This window comes from Dendrobates tinctorius, unplaced genomic scaffold, assembly GCF_039654945.1.
Source record: "Dendrobates tinctorius isolate UK_male_01 unplaced genomic scaffold, ASM3965494v1 ptg000020l, whole genome shotgun sequence".
Classification (NCBI taxonomy): Eukaryota; Metazoa; Chordata; class Amphibia; order Anura; family Dendrobatidae; genus Dendrobates; species Dendrobates tinctorius.
The window spans coordinates 36,593,151-36,606,937 of NW_027361688.1; the positions used below are offsets into that span (position 1 = coordinate 36,593,151).

Genomic DNA, 13,787 nt, shown 5'->3' on the forward strand with positions numbered 1-13,787 from the left:
ATATTATACGTCCATGTTTCCATTGTCTTGTAATCCATCAGAAAATTCTTGTGCAAAAGAGGTGGCAAGTGCAGCGAGTTGACTGCATTTATAGTTCTCCAGCCTCCCTCTGTCTTTCCCCACCCACCACCCTCTTGCCAGTGATTGAGACGTCCCTTCTCTGCAACCTGCTCCTCCGACCGACACCTTATACAAGTGGATTCATTCCAGGGGGCTTGTGCAATAATGTCCTGATGACGTTGGGAGAACCAGACGATCCATCTGTATGTGTGCTGACCCAGAGAATGACAGCGCCTGCGAGACATCTCAGGTGGGAGGAGCAGGTCATGCAGATGTATATCTTGCAGAGACCACGTCATTCCTGGAAGCGGTGCGTGTGCACATGGATAGTCTCGCTTTCATAATGTCATCAGGACATTACTGTGCATGAGCTGGCCCTGGGAATGAAGGCACCTGCGTGAGATGTTGGTTGGATGAGGAGGTCACAGGGAAATGTGACCTATCAATCACTGGCAGGAGAAAGGCGGAGAGAGGCAAAAGAACACAAAGTCAAGAGAGGGAAAAGAACACAAAGTCACTGCACTTGCGAGCTCGTTTGCATAAGGATTTACAGATAGATTACACGGAGCAACCGTATAATAGAAAGGTATGGAAGTAATAATCATCATTTCACATACTGTAATGTGACGACACTAATTTAGAATATAAAAACCTGCTGACCAGTTCCCTTTAAAGAGTTATTTCCATCATTAAAAGATGTAATCTTTTCAAAAGATCGATAACTTGCAGATCAGCGGGGGTCCAAATGCTGGGGACACCTACTGATCCCAAGATCAGGACTCTGAAATGCCCCAATGGTTCTCTAGAGGCTATTGGCCATCTCCGGTAGTTTCACAGAGAATTAGTTGACTAGGGGCGCCTACAGTATATGTGGCCATGATTCCATTCTGGGCTCCTTTCTCAGAATCGGTGAGTGTCCCAACTGTCAAACCTCTAGCCATCTACAAGTTATCACCCATCGTTTTATTGGTGGGAATAAATCTTGTTAATTACAACATAGTAAGCAGACAATGCTAGTTAAAACAAAACGGTAAACTAATAAAGAAAAAATAAAACAGATTACCTCAGTGAAAATGGCGTGATTGTCGTAGAAAGAAGTTGTGTGTGAAAAAAGGAAGTCTAATATGGAGACATGATGTTGTTTCTTGAAGTACTCGTCAATTAATTCTTGGTTGCCTGACCTGAGGACAGCATCCGGTGTAGCACAGTAAAGCAAAACAATTTTTGCCCTCCTCTTGACATGTTTCATATCTTGTTGATCAGACTGTGCTTGATTCATATTTTCAAATACTTGAAGAACGACCGAGGCACATGTGTCTGAGTGGTAGCCAATAAAAACATCAGAAGGGCTGTATTCATGATCTTTTACCATGAGATGGGTTACGTTGGGACTGGTGAATTCTTTTACCCAAGCCTCAAGCTCTTGAACAATGGCTTTTTGCTCTTTTTTCAAATACGTGCTTATGTCCAGATAATGTTTTTCCAGTCTGTTGATCAGTGGGATTGGAAAGTCTTTGTACACAACATCTTTTTCTTCGATGACTATCAGTCTGAATTTTGGATGAACTCTGCATTTTACACGATGGGTACCAAGGCCCAAGTCTACATACTTCTGGCCAGCAAGGTAAACGTAATATTGGTTCAGTGCATCATAAAGGCTTTCATACAAATTTTGCAAATTGAGGAGAATGACCATCTGACCAGTTTCCATACAGATCTTTACACGGTTGATATTTCGGCAAATCTGAGTGTACTCTTGGTCTTTTGGGAAGCTGGAACCAAATATGATTTCAGGTGACTGGTTCTCATTAATCAATGCCTGCTGTAGTATCTGTAGTGCTGCATAATTTTTGGTCAAAATTAAGAGGTAACGAGACTCGCAGTCTTCACTATCACTTTTAATATTTTCCATCACCAGATCTATTGTATTGTATGCTTCACCCAGGTGTTTATTTTCATCTCCTATAAAAATGTCCAAAGCTTTCAAATCATCTTTCCCACTGAAATTCCGGAGGACAGCCCGAGCAATTTCTTGCTCTGTCAAGACTTCGTGAGACTGTTTGGTAAAAGCAAATACCATTTTTATCAGACTGTAAAAGTCACGTAATCCAAAAAATTCTTTTTTCTGCTCTTTTTGAATCATGCAAACTTGCTGATAAGCTTCTGCAAAGTATTTGAAATAGTTAGAGACTTTCTTAAGAATCAGTTTATCAGACGAACAGATTCCATAAGCACTTTCAATGAGTTCATCCTTGTCGGGATCACCACGAGATACAAAGATTCCTCTGTTCATTTTTGCAGGATCTAGCGCCCAGTTGGAGATACCAATGAACCCAACCTTTTTGTGCGGCAATGGTTCATCATCAATGCAACCATCTTCCAGCAAGGGATGAAGTGTCTTTAAAGGCATCTTGGCAGAGTCTTCAGCAAGACCTATCTCATCAAGTACAACCACAGACACATACTCTTTTAAATTTTTCCCTTCCTGGAATCGGGCGCAGTGCTTAAATGTGCCAATTATGCCTTCTGGTGTTGAGTGGGGGCTACACTGAAAAGATACCAAGTGGATCTGTTTCATGTCTTTATACAGATCTGTATGGGCTGCCTGGCCTTGCATGGCATCGGCAACAATTGTCTTCGCAAGTGATTTCGAGCTTCCAGGTTTTCCAACAAGAAATAGTGGGATTTTAAGTTCAATGCAGATGACCATCATAAATAAGTTTTCCTTCAAAGCAAGGTTTCTTGCAATGGTGTCTCTTAAATGTACACCAGACAAAAAGAGATCTTGAATTGCACTTATTTCATGTAAAATAGCATCTGGGTCATCATATGGCTGGTTGAAGTGTTCAGATATATCCTCTCTATATAAGTCCTTTGTTTCCAAAGATGCATGATAGCACACGCCAGCGGCTAGCACAAGTGACCAGGCTACTCTATCTTTTTTATAGGCGGTGTTTCCTCTACCCTTTACCATGTTTTTCTGATTTGTCAGCAGCTTTTCTTGATGGTTATAGAACCACTTAAAGACCTCCACACAACGCTCAACATCTCTTAAGCTGACAAAGCTGCATTCGTCCTTATTCCACCTCATGTAAGTCTGAGAAGTGGAGAGCACATCTGTTAACAACTGGACATCACTAGTCAAGAGCTTAATCTGTTTTGCTAAACGCTGAACAATTTGCTGTATATACTTCTTCTCTGTTTCATTATTCAGTTGTCCAAAGTCCCATACGAGCGGCATCATGCTGGGAGGCAAAGCATGTACGCGGTAAACTAGCTGTCTTAATGGAATGGACCCGAGTCTTTCTTTGGTCTCATCTGCGGTTACTCTGTAACCCAGACCGGCAGCTTCTAAGCGTTTGATCATTTCTTCAGTGTGCTTCCGATAGGGGTTGCAGGCTGCAATTATGTGTAATCCAGAGTCCTCTAGTAATGGCTCCCCATCTACAGTGCGATCACACAGCGCTTCTTTGATACTACTAATTGCCTCAGTTGTATTAGCTTCATCAAAAAACAACACAGTATCACATCCATCGTCTTTGTTAACAATTGCAATATTCTGAGCCTCTAATATTTTTTGTGAAATCATCTCAGCCGTGGTACCTCCATGGACCTTTACAAGCTTCATATTTTCTGTATCAACAAGTCCCTTGCATAAATGGCATAAGAATTTAATTAGCCGTGTTTTTCCACAACCAGTTTCTCCCATGATGACAACAGGAATCCCACATCGAAATCTCATCTTAATGGCCAGAATCTTGAGAATGTTGTCCATAGTAAGCTCATATGTTTCATCAGGATCAAATGGCCATTCGATTCCTAGGACCATGGATAATCTACTGATTTTATCATCTCTGGGCAGTTTGTCAAAGTCAATATTGAATGGCACTCTTTGAAGTGTCAACCCTGTATATAGCTGCATGGTCATTACATTCTGTTTAATTACAGTATTATCTTTGGGATTGATGGCATCTACACCTCCGGCATTGTTTGGTTGCAAGTGGAATCCAATAAATGTCATGGATATGCGATCATTATTAAAAAAGATATAGGGATGTGATTCCGACTCCCACCTTTTACGCAATAAAAAGGGAGCCAGGTCTCTTTCCTTAAGCTCACGAAGGTCAATGGATTGTCTTCCTGGACTCTGATCTGCAATCTCCAACGACGGTGTTGCAAAATCTTTTGCCATGATTATCATAAAGTCGACCACAAAGCGTTTGAATCCTAACAATGTATCTCCAACAAACTCAAAGTTACAAAAAACTGAAGATTCACAATCTTTAAGTTGGACATTTAAAAACCATGCAAAGTTTCTGAGTTCAGACCAAGAAGGATCGATAATTCCACAATACATAAGGAATATCTGGAGACATTTTGCTGGATTCCCTTCCACACTGCCATTAGCGTAAGAAAATGTGTCAAGATTCTGCCCCTCGCTAAAACGTATTAAATACTGGTATGGTCTCTGGAAACATTCACTACGGAATTCCTTCACATCCATTCCTGGATCCCCACAGTCATCTGCCACGTCTTCGGTGTATTTTTTCAGTACTTCTTTTGGTGAACAACATGATATTTTGGAAAAGTAGTCAATTAGATTGTACTGTATCACTTGATGAGCCTGCGTGCAGAAATAAATATATTAGGTAAGAAGAAAAATACAATCAAAACAGCATTAAGACTGTAATTCCTATGAACCATTAGAAAACCAATCATTACAAGTGGTAAGATAGTAATACGATAATAATGAAAGGAGACAGGGATCTGACTAACTGCAGTACCAGGCACAGCCATAACCAATAGGAGAATTAGGAATTAGAGGTCTCATAATTACGAGAGCATACAAGCACAAAAAAAAAAGATAGGATCACCATGGATGTATAAGGCAGGATAAGATGTAAAGGAGCGGAGCTCAAATGGAAATCATCATAGAAGCTAACTAAATTGGTTTCCTTGCATCTTATTAATTTTACTTTTTGTATATATGATAAATGCTGTTTGAGATCTTGTATGTTTTTGTTTTTTATATCTTTAGATGATGACTTTTGCTTTACCTTTTTTATATTTATATATAATGTATTTTCTTATATAGTAATTTTTGTGTTTTTATATCATTAAATGATATCTTGCTTTTTGTCTTTTTATATCTTTAAAGGATACATTTTGTCTTTAAATATCATTAAATGATATCTTGATATCTTGTTGTTTTTTTGTCCGTTTAACCCCTTTACCCCCAAGAGTGGTTTGCACGTTCATGACCAGGCCAATTTCTACAATTCTGACCACTGTTCCTTTATGAGGTAATAACACTGAAACGCTTCCAAGGATCCTGGTGATTCTGACATTGTTTTCTCGTGACATATTGTACTTCATGTTAGTGGTAAAATTTAATTGAAATAACTTGCGTTTATTTGTGAAAAAAACGGAAATTTGGCAAAAATGTTGAAAATTTCACAATTTTCCAACTTTGAATTTTTATGCCCTTAAATCACAGAGATATGGCACACAAAAAACTTAATAAATAACATTTCACACATGTTTACTTTACATCTGCACAATTTTGGAACCAACACTTTTTTTGTTAGGACGTTATAAGGGTTAAAAGTTGACCAGCGATTTCTCATTTTTGCAACGCCATTATATTTTTACGGACCACATCACATTTGAAGTCACTTTGAGGGGTCTATATGATAGAAAATCCCCAAAAGTGACACCATTCTAAAAACTGCACCCCTCAAGGTGCTCAAAACCACATTCAAGAAGTTTATTAACCCTTCAGGTGCTTCACAGGAATTTTTTGAATGTTTAAAAAAAAAATGAACATTTATCGTTTTTTCACAAATAAAATTACTTCAGGTCCAATTTTTTTTATTTTACTAAGGGTAACAGGAGGAATTAGACTGCAAAAGTTATTGTGCAATTTGTCCTGAGTACGCTGATACCTGATATGTGGGGGGGGGGGAAACCACTGTTTCGGCGCATGGCAGGGCTCAGAAGGGAAGGAGCACCGTTTGACCTTTTCAATGCAAAATTGGCTGGAATTCAGTTCGGACACCATGTCACGTTTGGAGAGCCCCTGATGTACCTAAACAGTGGAAACCCCCCACAAGTGACCCCATTTTGGAAACTAGACCCCCCAAGGAACTTATCTAGATATGTGGTGAGAACTTTGAACCCACAAGGACTTCACAAAAGTTTATAACGTACAGCCGTACAATTAAAAAAAATTATATTTTTTCCACAAAAATGATCTTTTCACCCTCAATTTTTATTTTTCCAAGAGTAACAGGACCCCAAAAGTTGTCGTGCAAAATGCCCTGAGTACGCTGATACCCCATATGTGGGGGTAAACCACTATTTGGGCGCATGGCAGAGCTCAGAAGGGAAGCAGAGCCATTTGACTTTTTTGGCTGGAATTGGGATTGGACGCCATGCCGCGTTTGGAAAGCCCCTGATGTGCCAAAACAGTGGAAACCCCCCACAAATGACACCATTTTGGAAACTAGACCCCCTAAGGAACTTATCTAGATGTGTGGTGAGCACTTTGAACCCCCCAGTGCTTCATAGAAGCTTATAACGCCTGGGCGTGAAAATAAAAAAAATCATATTTCCACAAACATGATCTTTTAGTCCCCAATTTTTTTATTTACCCAAGGGTAACAGGAAAAATTGGACCCCAAAAGTTGTTGTCCAATTTGTCCTGAGTACCCTGATATCCCATATGTGGGAGAAAACTACTGTATGGGCACACGTCGGGGCTTGGAAGGGAAGTAGTGACGTTTTGGAATGCAGACTTTGATGGAATGGTCTGCTGGTGTCATGTTGCCTTTGGAGAGCCCCTGATGTACCTAAACAGTGGAAACCCCCCACAAGTGACCCCATTTTGGAAACTAGACCACCTAAGGAACTTATCTAGATGTGTGGTGAGCACTTTGAACCCCCCAGTGCTTCACCGAAGTTTATAAAGTCCGGGCGTGAAAATAAAAAAATCATATTTTTATCCACAAAAATGATATTTTTGCCCCCAATTTTTTATTTTCCTAAGGGTAACAGGAGAAATTGGACCCCAAAAGTTGTTTTGCAATTTGTCCTGAGTAGGCTGATACCCCATATGTGGAGGTAAACCATTGTTTGGGCGCATAGCAGAGCTTGGAAGGGAAGGAGCACCATTTGACTTTTTCAACGCAGAATTGGCTGGAATTGTGATCAGACGCCATGTTGCGTTTGGAGAGCACCTGATGTGCCCAAACAGTGGAAACCCCAACACACCTCTAACCCTAGCCCTAACCCTAACGGGAAAATGGAAATAAATACATTTTTTTAATTTTATTATTTTTCCCTAACTAAGGGAGTGATAAAGGGGGGTTTGATTTACTATTTGTGGCGGTTTTTATGTTTGGCAGCTGTCGCACGCTAAAAGACGCTTTTTATTGTAAAAAGATGGATTTTTGGTTCTTACCGTAAAATCTCTTTCTTGGAGCCTTCATTGGGGGACACAGATTACCATGGGTGTATGCTGCTGCTGCTGCTGATAGGAGGCTGACACTATGCAAAACAAGAAAATTAGCTCCTCCCCGGCAGTATACACCCCCCGACAGGCACCAAGTACCTCAGTTGGTAAGAAAGCAGTAGGAGGAGCAACGAAAACACTAAAGATATGTACTACCCAACAAGGGACTCAAAGACCCAACACGGTACAACTTAAACAGGGAGGGTGCTGTGTCCCCCAATGAAGGCTCCAAGAAAGATTTTACGGTAAGAACCAAAAATCCATCTTTCTTTATCGCCTTATTGGGGGACACAGATTACCATGGGACGTTCCAAAGCAGTCCCAAGGGCGGGAACAGCAATAAAGGAACGAAAAACCAGGAAGGGCTTAGGTCAGCCGCTGCGCCACCGCCGCCTGCAGAACCTTCCTACTAACAACTGCATCAGACAAGGCCTGGGTATGAACCCTGTAGAACCTCGCAAAAGTGTGCAAAGAGGACCAGGTCGCGGCCATACAAATTTGTAAAACCGAAGCCTGGTGACGAATGGCCCACAAAGCTGCCACAGCCCGGATGGAATGAGCTCTCACCCCGGAGGGGGCTGTTTTTCCTGGAGTCGGTAGGCTTCCAGAATGGTAGAACGAATCCAGCGAGCGATCGTGGATTTGGATGCCGGAAGCCCTTTCCGGCGACCTTCAGAGATGACCAGCAAGGAATCGGATTGGCGAAATGAAGCAGTCCTAGCGAGATAGACACGCAAGGCTCTAACTACATCCAGTTTGTGGAGAGACTTCTCAAGAGGGTGAGAAGGAGCAGGACAAAAAGATGGGAGAACGATATCCTCAATGATGTGGAAAGAGGATACCACCTTTGGAAGAAAAGAAGGAACGGGCCCGAGGACGACCTTGTCCTGATGGAGAATCAGGTAAGGGGAAGGACATGACAAGGCCGCCAACTCAGAAACTCTTCTGATGGAGGTAATGGCAATCAAGAAGGTTACCTTCCATGAGAGACGGGATAAAAGAATGTCCTGGATAGGCTCGAACGGCGCCTTTTGGAGAGCACTAAGAACGAGATTGAGATCCCACGGGTCTATCGGCGAACGATGAGGAGGCGCGACATGGGCGGCCCCTTGGAGAAAGGTCTTAACCTGCGGCAAGGAAGCGAGCTCTCTTTGGAAGAGGATAGACAGAGCAGAAACCTGACCCTTGAGGGTGCTGAGGGACAGACCCGCATCTAAGCCAGACTGGAGAAAACAGAGTACGGATGGAATGGAAAAGGACATTGGAAAGACTTTGTTATTGTCGCACCAACGGAAAAAAGCCTTCCAGTTTCTATGGTAAATGCGGGAAGAGACTGGTTTTCTGGCTCTGATCATAGTCTGAATCACCTGGTTGGACAAACCCGATTCCCTCAGAATCTCGGCCTCAACGGCCATGCCGTTAAACTTGACCACTCTTGGGGTCAAGGCAAAAGGCGGAAACAGATACGGAAGTTGGAACTGGGACCACGAAATTACTAGGGCGTCGCAAGCTACGGCTAGGGGATCCCTGGACCTGGCTACGAAGCGCGGAACCTTGTGGATCATCCGAGATGCCATGAGATCGACATCCGGTGAGCCCCAGCGCTGGCATATCTGATTGAAGACTGTGGGATGAAGAGCCCATTCGCCTGATGCTAGGCCTTGACGACTCAGGAAGTCGGCTGCCCAATTTTCCACCCCTGGAATGTGAACGGCGGAGATTGCCGGAACGTAACGTTCTGCCCAGCGCAGTATCTTTGCCACTTCTGAAATTACTTGCCTGCTGTGCGTGCCCCCCTGATGGTTTATGTACGCCACAGCCGTGGCGTTGTCCGATCGAATGCGGACTGGCTTGCCTATGAGGAGAGGCTGCCAGCGGAGGAGGGCAAGGAAGATTGCTCTGATCTCCAGAAGATTGCTAGGGAGGAGAGCTTCCCGTGGATTCCAGTGTCCTTGGGCCGCTTTCTGATGGAAAACCGCTCCCCACCCTAGAAGGCTGGCATTGGTGGTGATGATTTGCCACTGAAGCGGAAGAAAGGACCTCCCTTGTAGAACTGACGCTGGCATTGTCCACCAAGTCAGGGATTGCCTCACTCTGATAGGGAGGAGAATGGGACGGTCCAAGGACAACGTGGTCTTGTCCCAGGCTGAAAGAAGGGACAGCTGGAGGGGGCGAAGATGAAATTGTGCAAAGGGCACTGCTTCCATGGAGGCTACCATCTTACCCAGAACCTTCATGCAGGATCGAAGGGGAATGGGCGTTGGTCGTTTGAGGCCTCGAATTCCCTTGGAAAGAGCCGGAAATTTTTCCCTCATAAGAAACACCTGGGCTAGATTCGTGTCGAATTCCATGCCCAGAAATGTCAGGCGCTGAGTGGGGCTCAGAATGGACTTCTCCTTGTTGACTATCCATCCGAGGCGGCAGAGAGTATCCAGGGTTATGCGAAGACTCTGAAGACAGTCTTGACGGGACGAGCCCTTGATCAAGAGATCGTCCAGATAAGGGATTATGAGGATCCCTCTGGAGCGAAGGATGGCCATGACTGTCGCCATCACCTTCGTGAAAACACGGGGAGCGGAAGCTAGGCCGAAGGGAAGAGCCGTGAACTGGTAGTGATTTTCCTGAATCGCAAAACGAAGATATTTCTGATGTTGCAAACAAACAGGGATGTGAAGATATGCAACCCGTATGTCCACAGAGCAGAGAAATTCTCCGGGTTCCCCCAGGTGGGGGTGACCCGTCACTTGGAGGAAAACCTACCGGAACGGGCACCTGAAGACCTGGAGTATTGTCCTCTAGATATCCAGCGGGGAGCGGGTTTGTAAAATGGTCTTTTCTGCTCCAGCTCCCTAGAGGCGGAAGGCCGATCTTGCTGGGTAGATCTCTCTCTGGAAGAGAAGGGACAAAAAGGCCTAAATGGCCGAAAACCCTTTTTGTTAAAAAAGCGTTTTGGTCGAGACTGGGGAAGAGAAGTGCTTTTACCACCAGTGGCATCGGAAATTATCTGATCCAGCTTGGCTCCAAAAAGCCTAGAACCGTGGAATGGCAGGTTGGTAAGTGACTTTTTAGATGTGGTATCCGCATTCCATGACTTTAGCCAAAGGACTCGGCGTATGGCTACTATGTTGCTGTTAGCCCTTGCTACGCACCCGGCCGCATGATTAATTTGATCTGCTAGATCTGCTAGCTCATCTTGCGGGGCTGCCGCTAAGATGCCCTTGCGAAGAATTTTTGCCCAAGCCGAAATGACTTTAGCCACCCAGACGGATGCGAAAATAGGACAGAGAGGCGCCGGAAGCCTCAAAAATTGATTTGGCAAGCGACTCTGTCTGTCTGATGGATCTTTAAGCGATGCCCCGTCTGGAAGGGATAGAACCGTTTTAGAGGCTATCCGGGAAACTGGGGGATCCACCTCAGGAGCCTTGGTCCACTTTGTGAGCAGGTCTGCATCAAAGGGGTACAGCACATCTAAGTACCTGCGGCCTGAAAAACGTTGCTCAGGGTGCTCCCAGTGTTTGGATAGAGTAGTATCGAATAGAGTTGAGCGACTTTAGGTTTTTTAGGGTCGAGTTTCGTTTCGTGAAACCTGACTTTTCCAAAAGTCGGGTCGAGCAAGATCGGCCGATTATAGGGAAAAGTCGGGGTCGTCCCGAAACACGAAACCCAATGTAAGTCAATGGGGAATAAAAGTCGGCAGTGAGAGGAGGACAGGAAACACACCTACAGTGCCCATTTGAATGCCAAAAGCATCAATTCTTCTTACTTAAGCTTGTCAACCTTAATTAACTTCATAATACAAGTTACGCAAAGAAAAATGGGGGTTATTTGGCTAAAGTTGTGGGGGGGTAGTGCTGGCTCCAGGTTTTCATGTGCCCTGGATGAAAGAGCGCCCCTTTAACACATACCACAACTCATCATGCTCCGATACGGCAGAGAAATAGCGGTATAGTACAATGAAAAATAATTCACTTTTTACATCTCATGACGAGGCCCATCTATTTCTCCATACAGAATCATTGGTCCCATATAATGTTTGAAACAGTATATGATGAGCTCCACATAATGCTACAGTATATGTTGGTCCCCATGGATGAAGCTCCACTGTCTTATGGGCCCAAATAATGCTCCAAACATAATGGGCCCCATTTCTAATGCTCTAGTGTATAATGGGCCCTGTAAATGCTGCTCCAGTGCCTGATGTCCACCTTTGGAATGTTCCAGTGTATGGTGGGCCCCATCTATCATTCTCCAGAGTATAGTGCTCCCCAAAAATTGCTGTCCCAACATTGAAAACAATCAAATAAGTCTCCTCGCTAGGGAATCCCTGTACTAGTCCGGACTCCTCGTCGTCCCCATTTTCCATCTCACTGCACAGTATTTCAACCTTGCAAGTGCTGTGATCCTGAGGCAGCAGGGGGGGCCCACTCGTTGGCGACGGCACTGGCACAGGGCCCCTGATAGTACGGTGGTGTGTCTGATGGCGGGTGGGCCGAACATGCACTTTCATCTGCAGCTTCCTCTTTGTCACTGTGTAAGATGGAACTGTATATGGGAAGGGTAATCTGAGTTTCATCAGGGTCAGATTCAGGCCATGTAGCGTGCGAGGGGAATGTAGTGGTCTGGGTCAATGTACCAGCAGATTCATCGAGCAGTGGCTGGGCATCAGTGCACTTGTGTCGCCCCCAGGAGTACGGTCGCCACAGTGGCATTACCTTCCTCCTAGGGAGTGTGATGTCATGCTTGGGAGCAACGAAGGATCTCTCTAGCAGGTTAACTGATTGGGTGGCGTTATTCCCACGAGTAAAGACCCTCCAAACAGCGTTCATGAAGGCAAAGTGTTTGTTTTACGTGGGCAGTATGGTTGCAAAGCTGAACCTTAAAGGAATGTCCAGAAGGGCACCACCAGGAGTGGAGCCTACGGTTAAATTCGACTCCACCTGGGAAACCTCAACCATGCCAGCTACAGAACAGATGCACACATTGCAAGCTTAATTCCGTTAACGAATGAGACTCCGTCATGCCCCGCGGTCCAAGTCCGGCTTACTAGAGGGACACGTGAGGCTCTGGCACATGAGATTGGCCAATAACTGGTGTGTCATGCCCTTACATGTCCGTGGCTGCATGTGCGCTACACTGAAAATGCCAGCGTTTGTCGCTTACAGGTGCAGATAACCCGCTGAACGTTAGTGATGGGGATCACTGATTACAATTATTACCCGCGAACGATTATTTCCCAGTAAGTGCAGGTCAACCGCAGTTCCGGAATTAGGCCTAACCGTCATTCCTGAAAAAATGAAAAACTTACGTGTGCAAATCACAGGTGCTGTAGCTTGCTTAACAGCTCGCCAGCCGTTCTCACGCCCAGTATGGATTACACGTGATTGCACAAAGGTGAGAAAGGGTACCGTATCCCCGGATAACATGTATGGATAGTGTACACATTCAAAATATATGTCTATACATCAGGAGGCAGGCTCAAACGGTGATAGGCCCAGTATAGATTGCACAAAGGTGAGAAAGGGTACCGTATCCCCGGATAACATGTATGGATAGCGTACACATTCAAAATATATGTCTATACATCAGGAGGCAGGCTCAGACGGTGTTAGGCCCAGTATGGATTACACGTGATTGCACAAAGGTGAGAAAGGGTACCGTATCTCCGGATAACATGTATGGATAGCGTACACATTCAAAATATATGTCTATACATCAGAAGGCAGGCTCAGACGGTGTCAGGCACAGTATGGATTTGACGGCCCAGACTACACAGCGGAGGAGCAGGGAGAGGTAAAGATTGCAAATGCTGGGGCCCTGCCCAAGCAAGGGGGGCCCACTCGTGGGCGTCGGTACTGGCACTGGGCCCCTCATAGTACGTCAGTGTGTCTGATGGCGGCTGTGCACCACCACCGTCAGAGACACTTGATTGCACTATGAGGGACCCTGTGCCAATGCCCGCGCCCAAGAGTCGGCCTACCCACCTGTCCAGGGCAACGGCACTCGCACGGTGTCGTGCGCTAGGTGGTGACCCCGGCCATGGGGGGGGGAGGCAGCACAGTTAGGGAGTTTTAGAAAGTGGCATATGTTGATGTTGGACATTCAGCTAATGCAAAAGGCGAAATAGGTCAAGTCCCAGGAAGAGGTGGACCAAAGCAAGCCATTTTTCTGTCACCATATGTGTCATCAGGGGAAGGTGGGACAAAATCCTTGGAAA

The 13,787-nt window shown here is 44.9% G+C and overlaps 1 protein-coding gene across 1 annotated transcript in view; it reads right to left on the reverse strand.

The window, feature by feature from the left end:
* The window catches only part of RNF213 (ring finger protein 213), a 394,954-nt gene that overhangs the window by 166,133 nt on the left and 215,034 nt on the right, over window positions 1–13,787 (reverse strand). Inside the window, exon 28 of the mRNA XM_073568003.1 lies at window positions 1,124–4,684. Coding sequence (XP_073424104.1) covers window positions 1,124–4,684 — 3,561 coding nt within the window. The remainder of the gene's footprint in view (window positions 1–1,123; window positions 4,685–13,787) is intronic.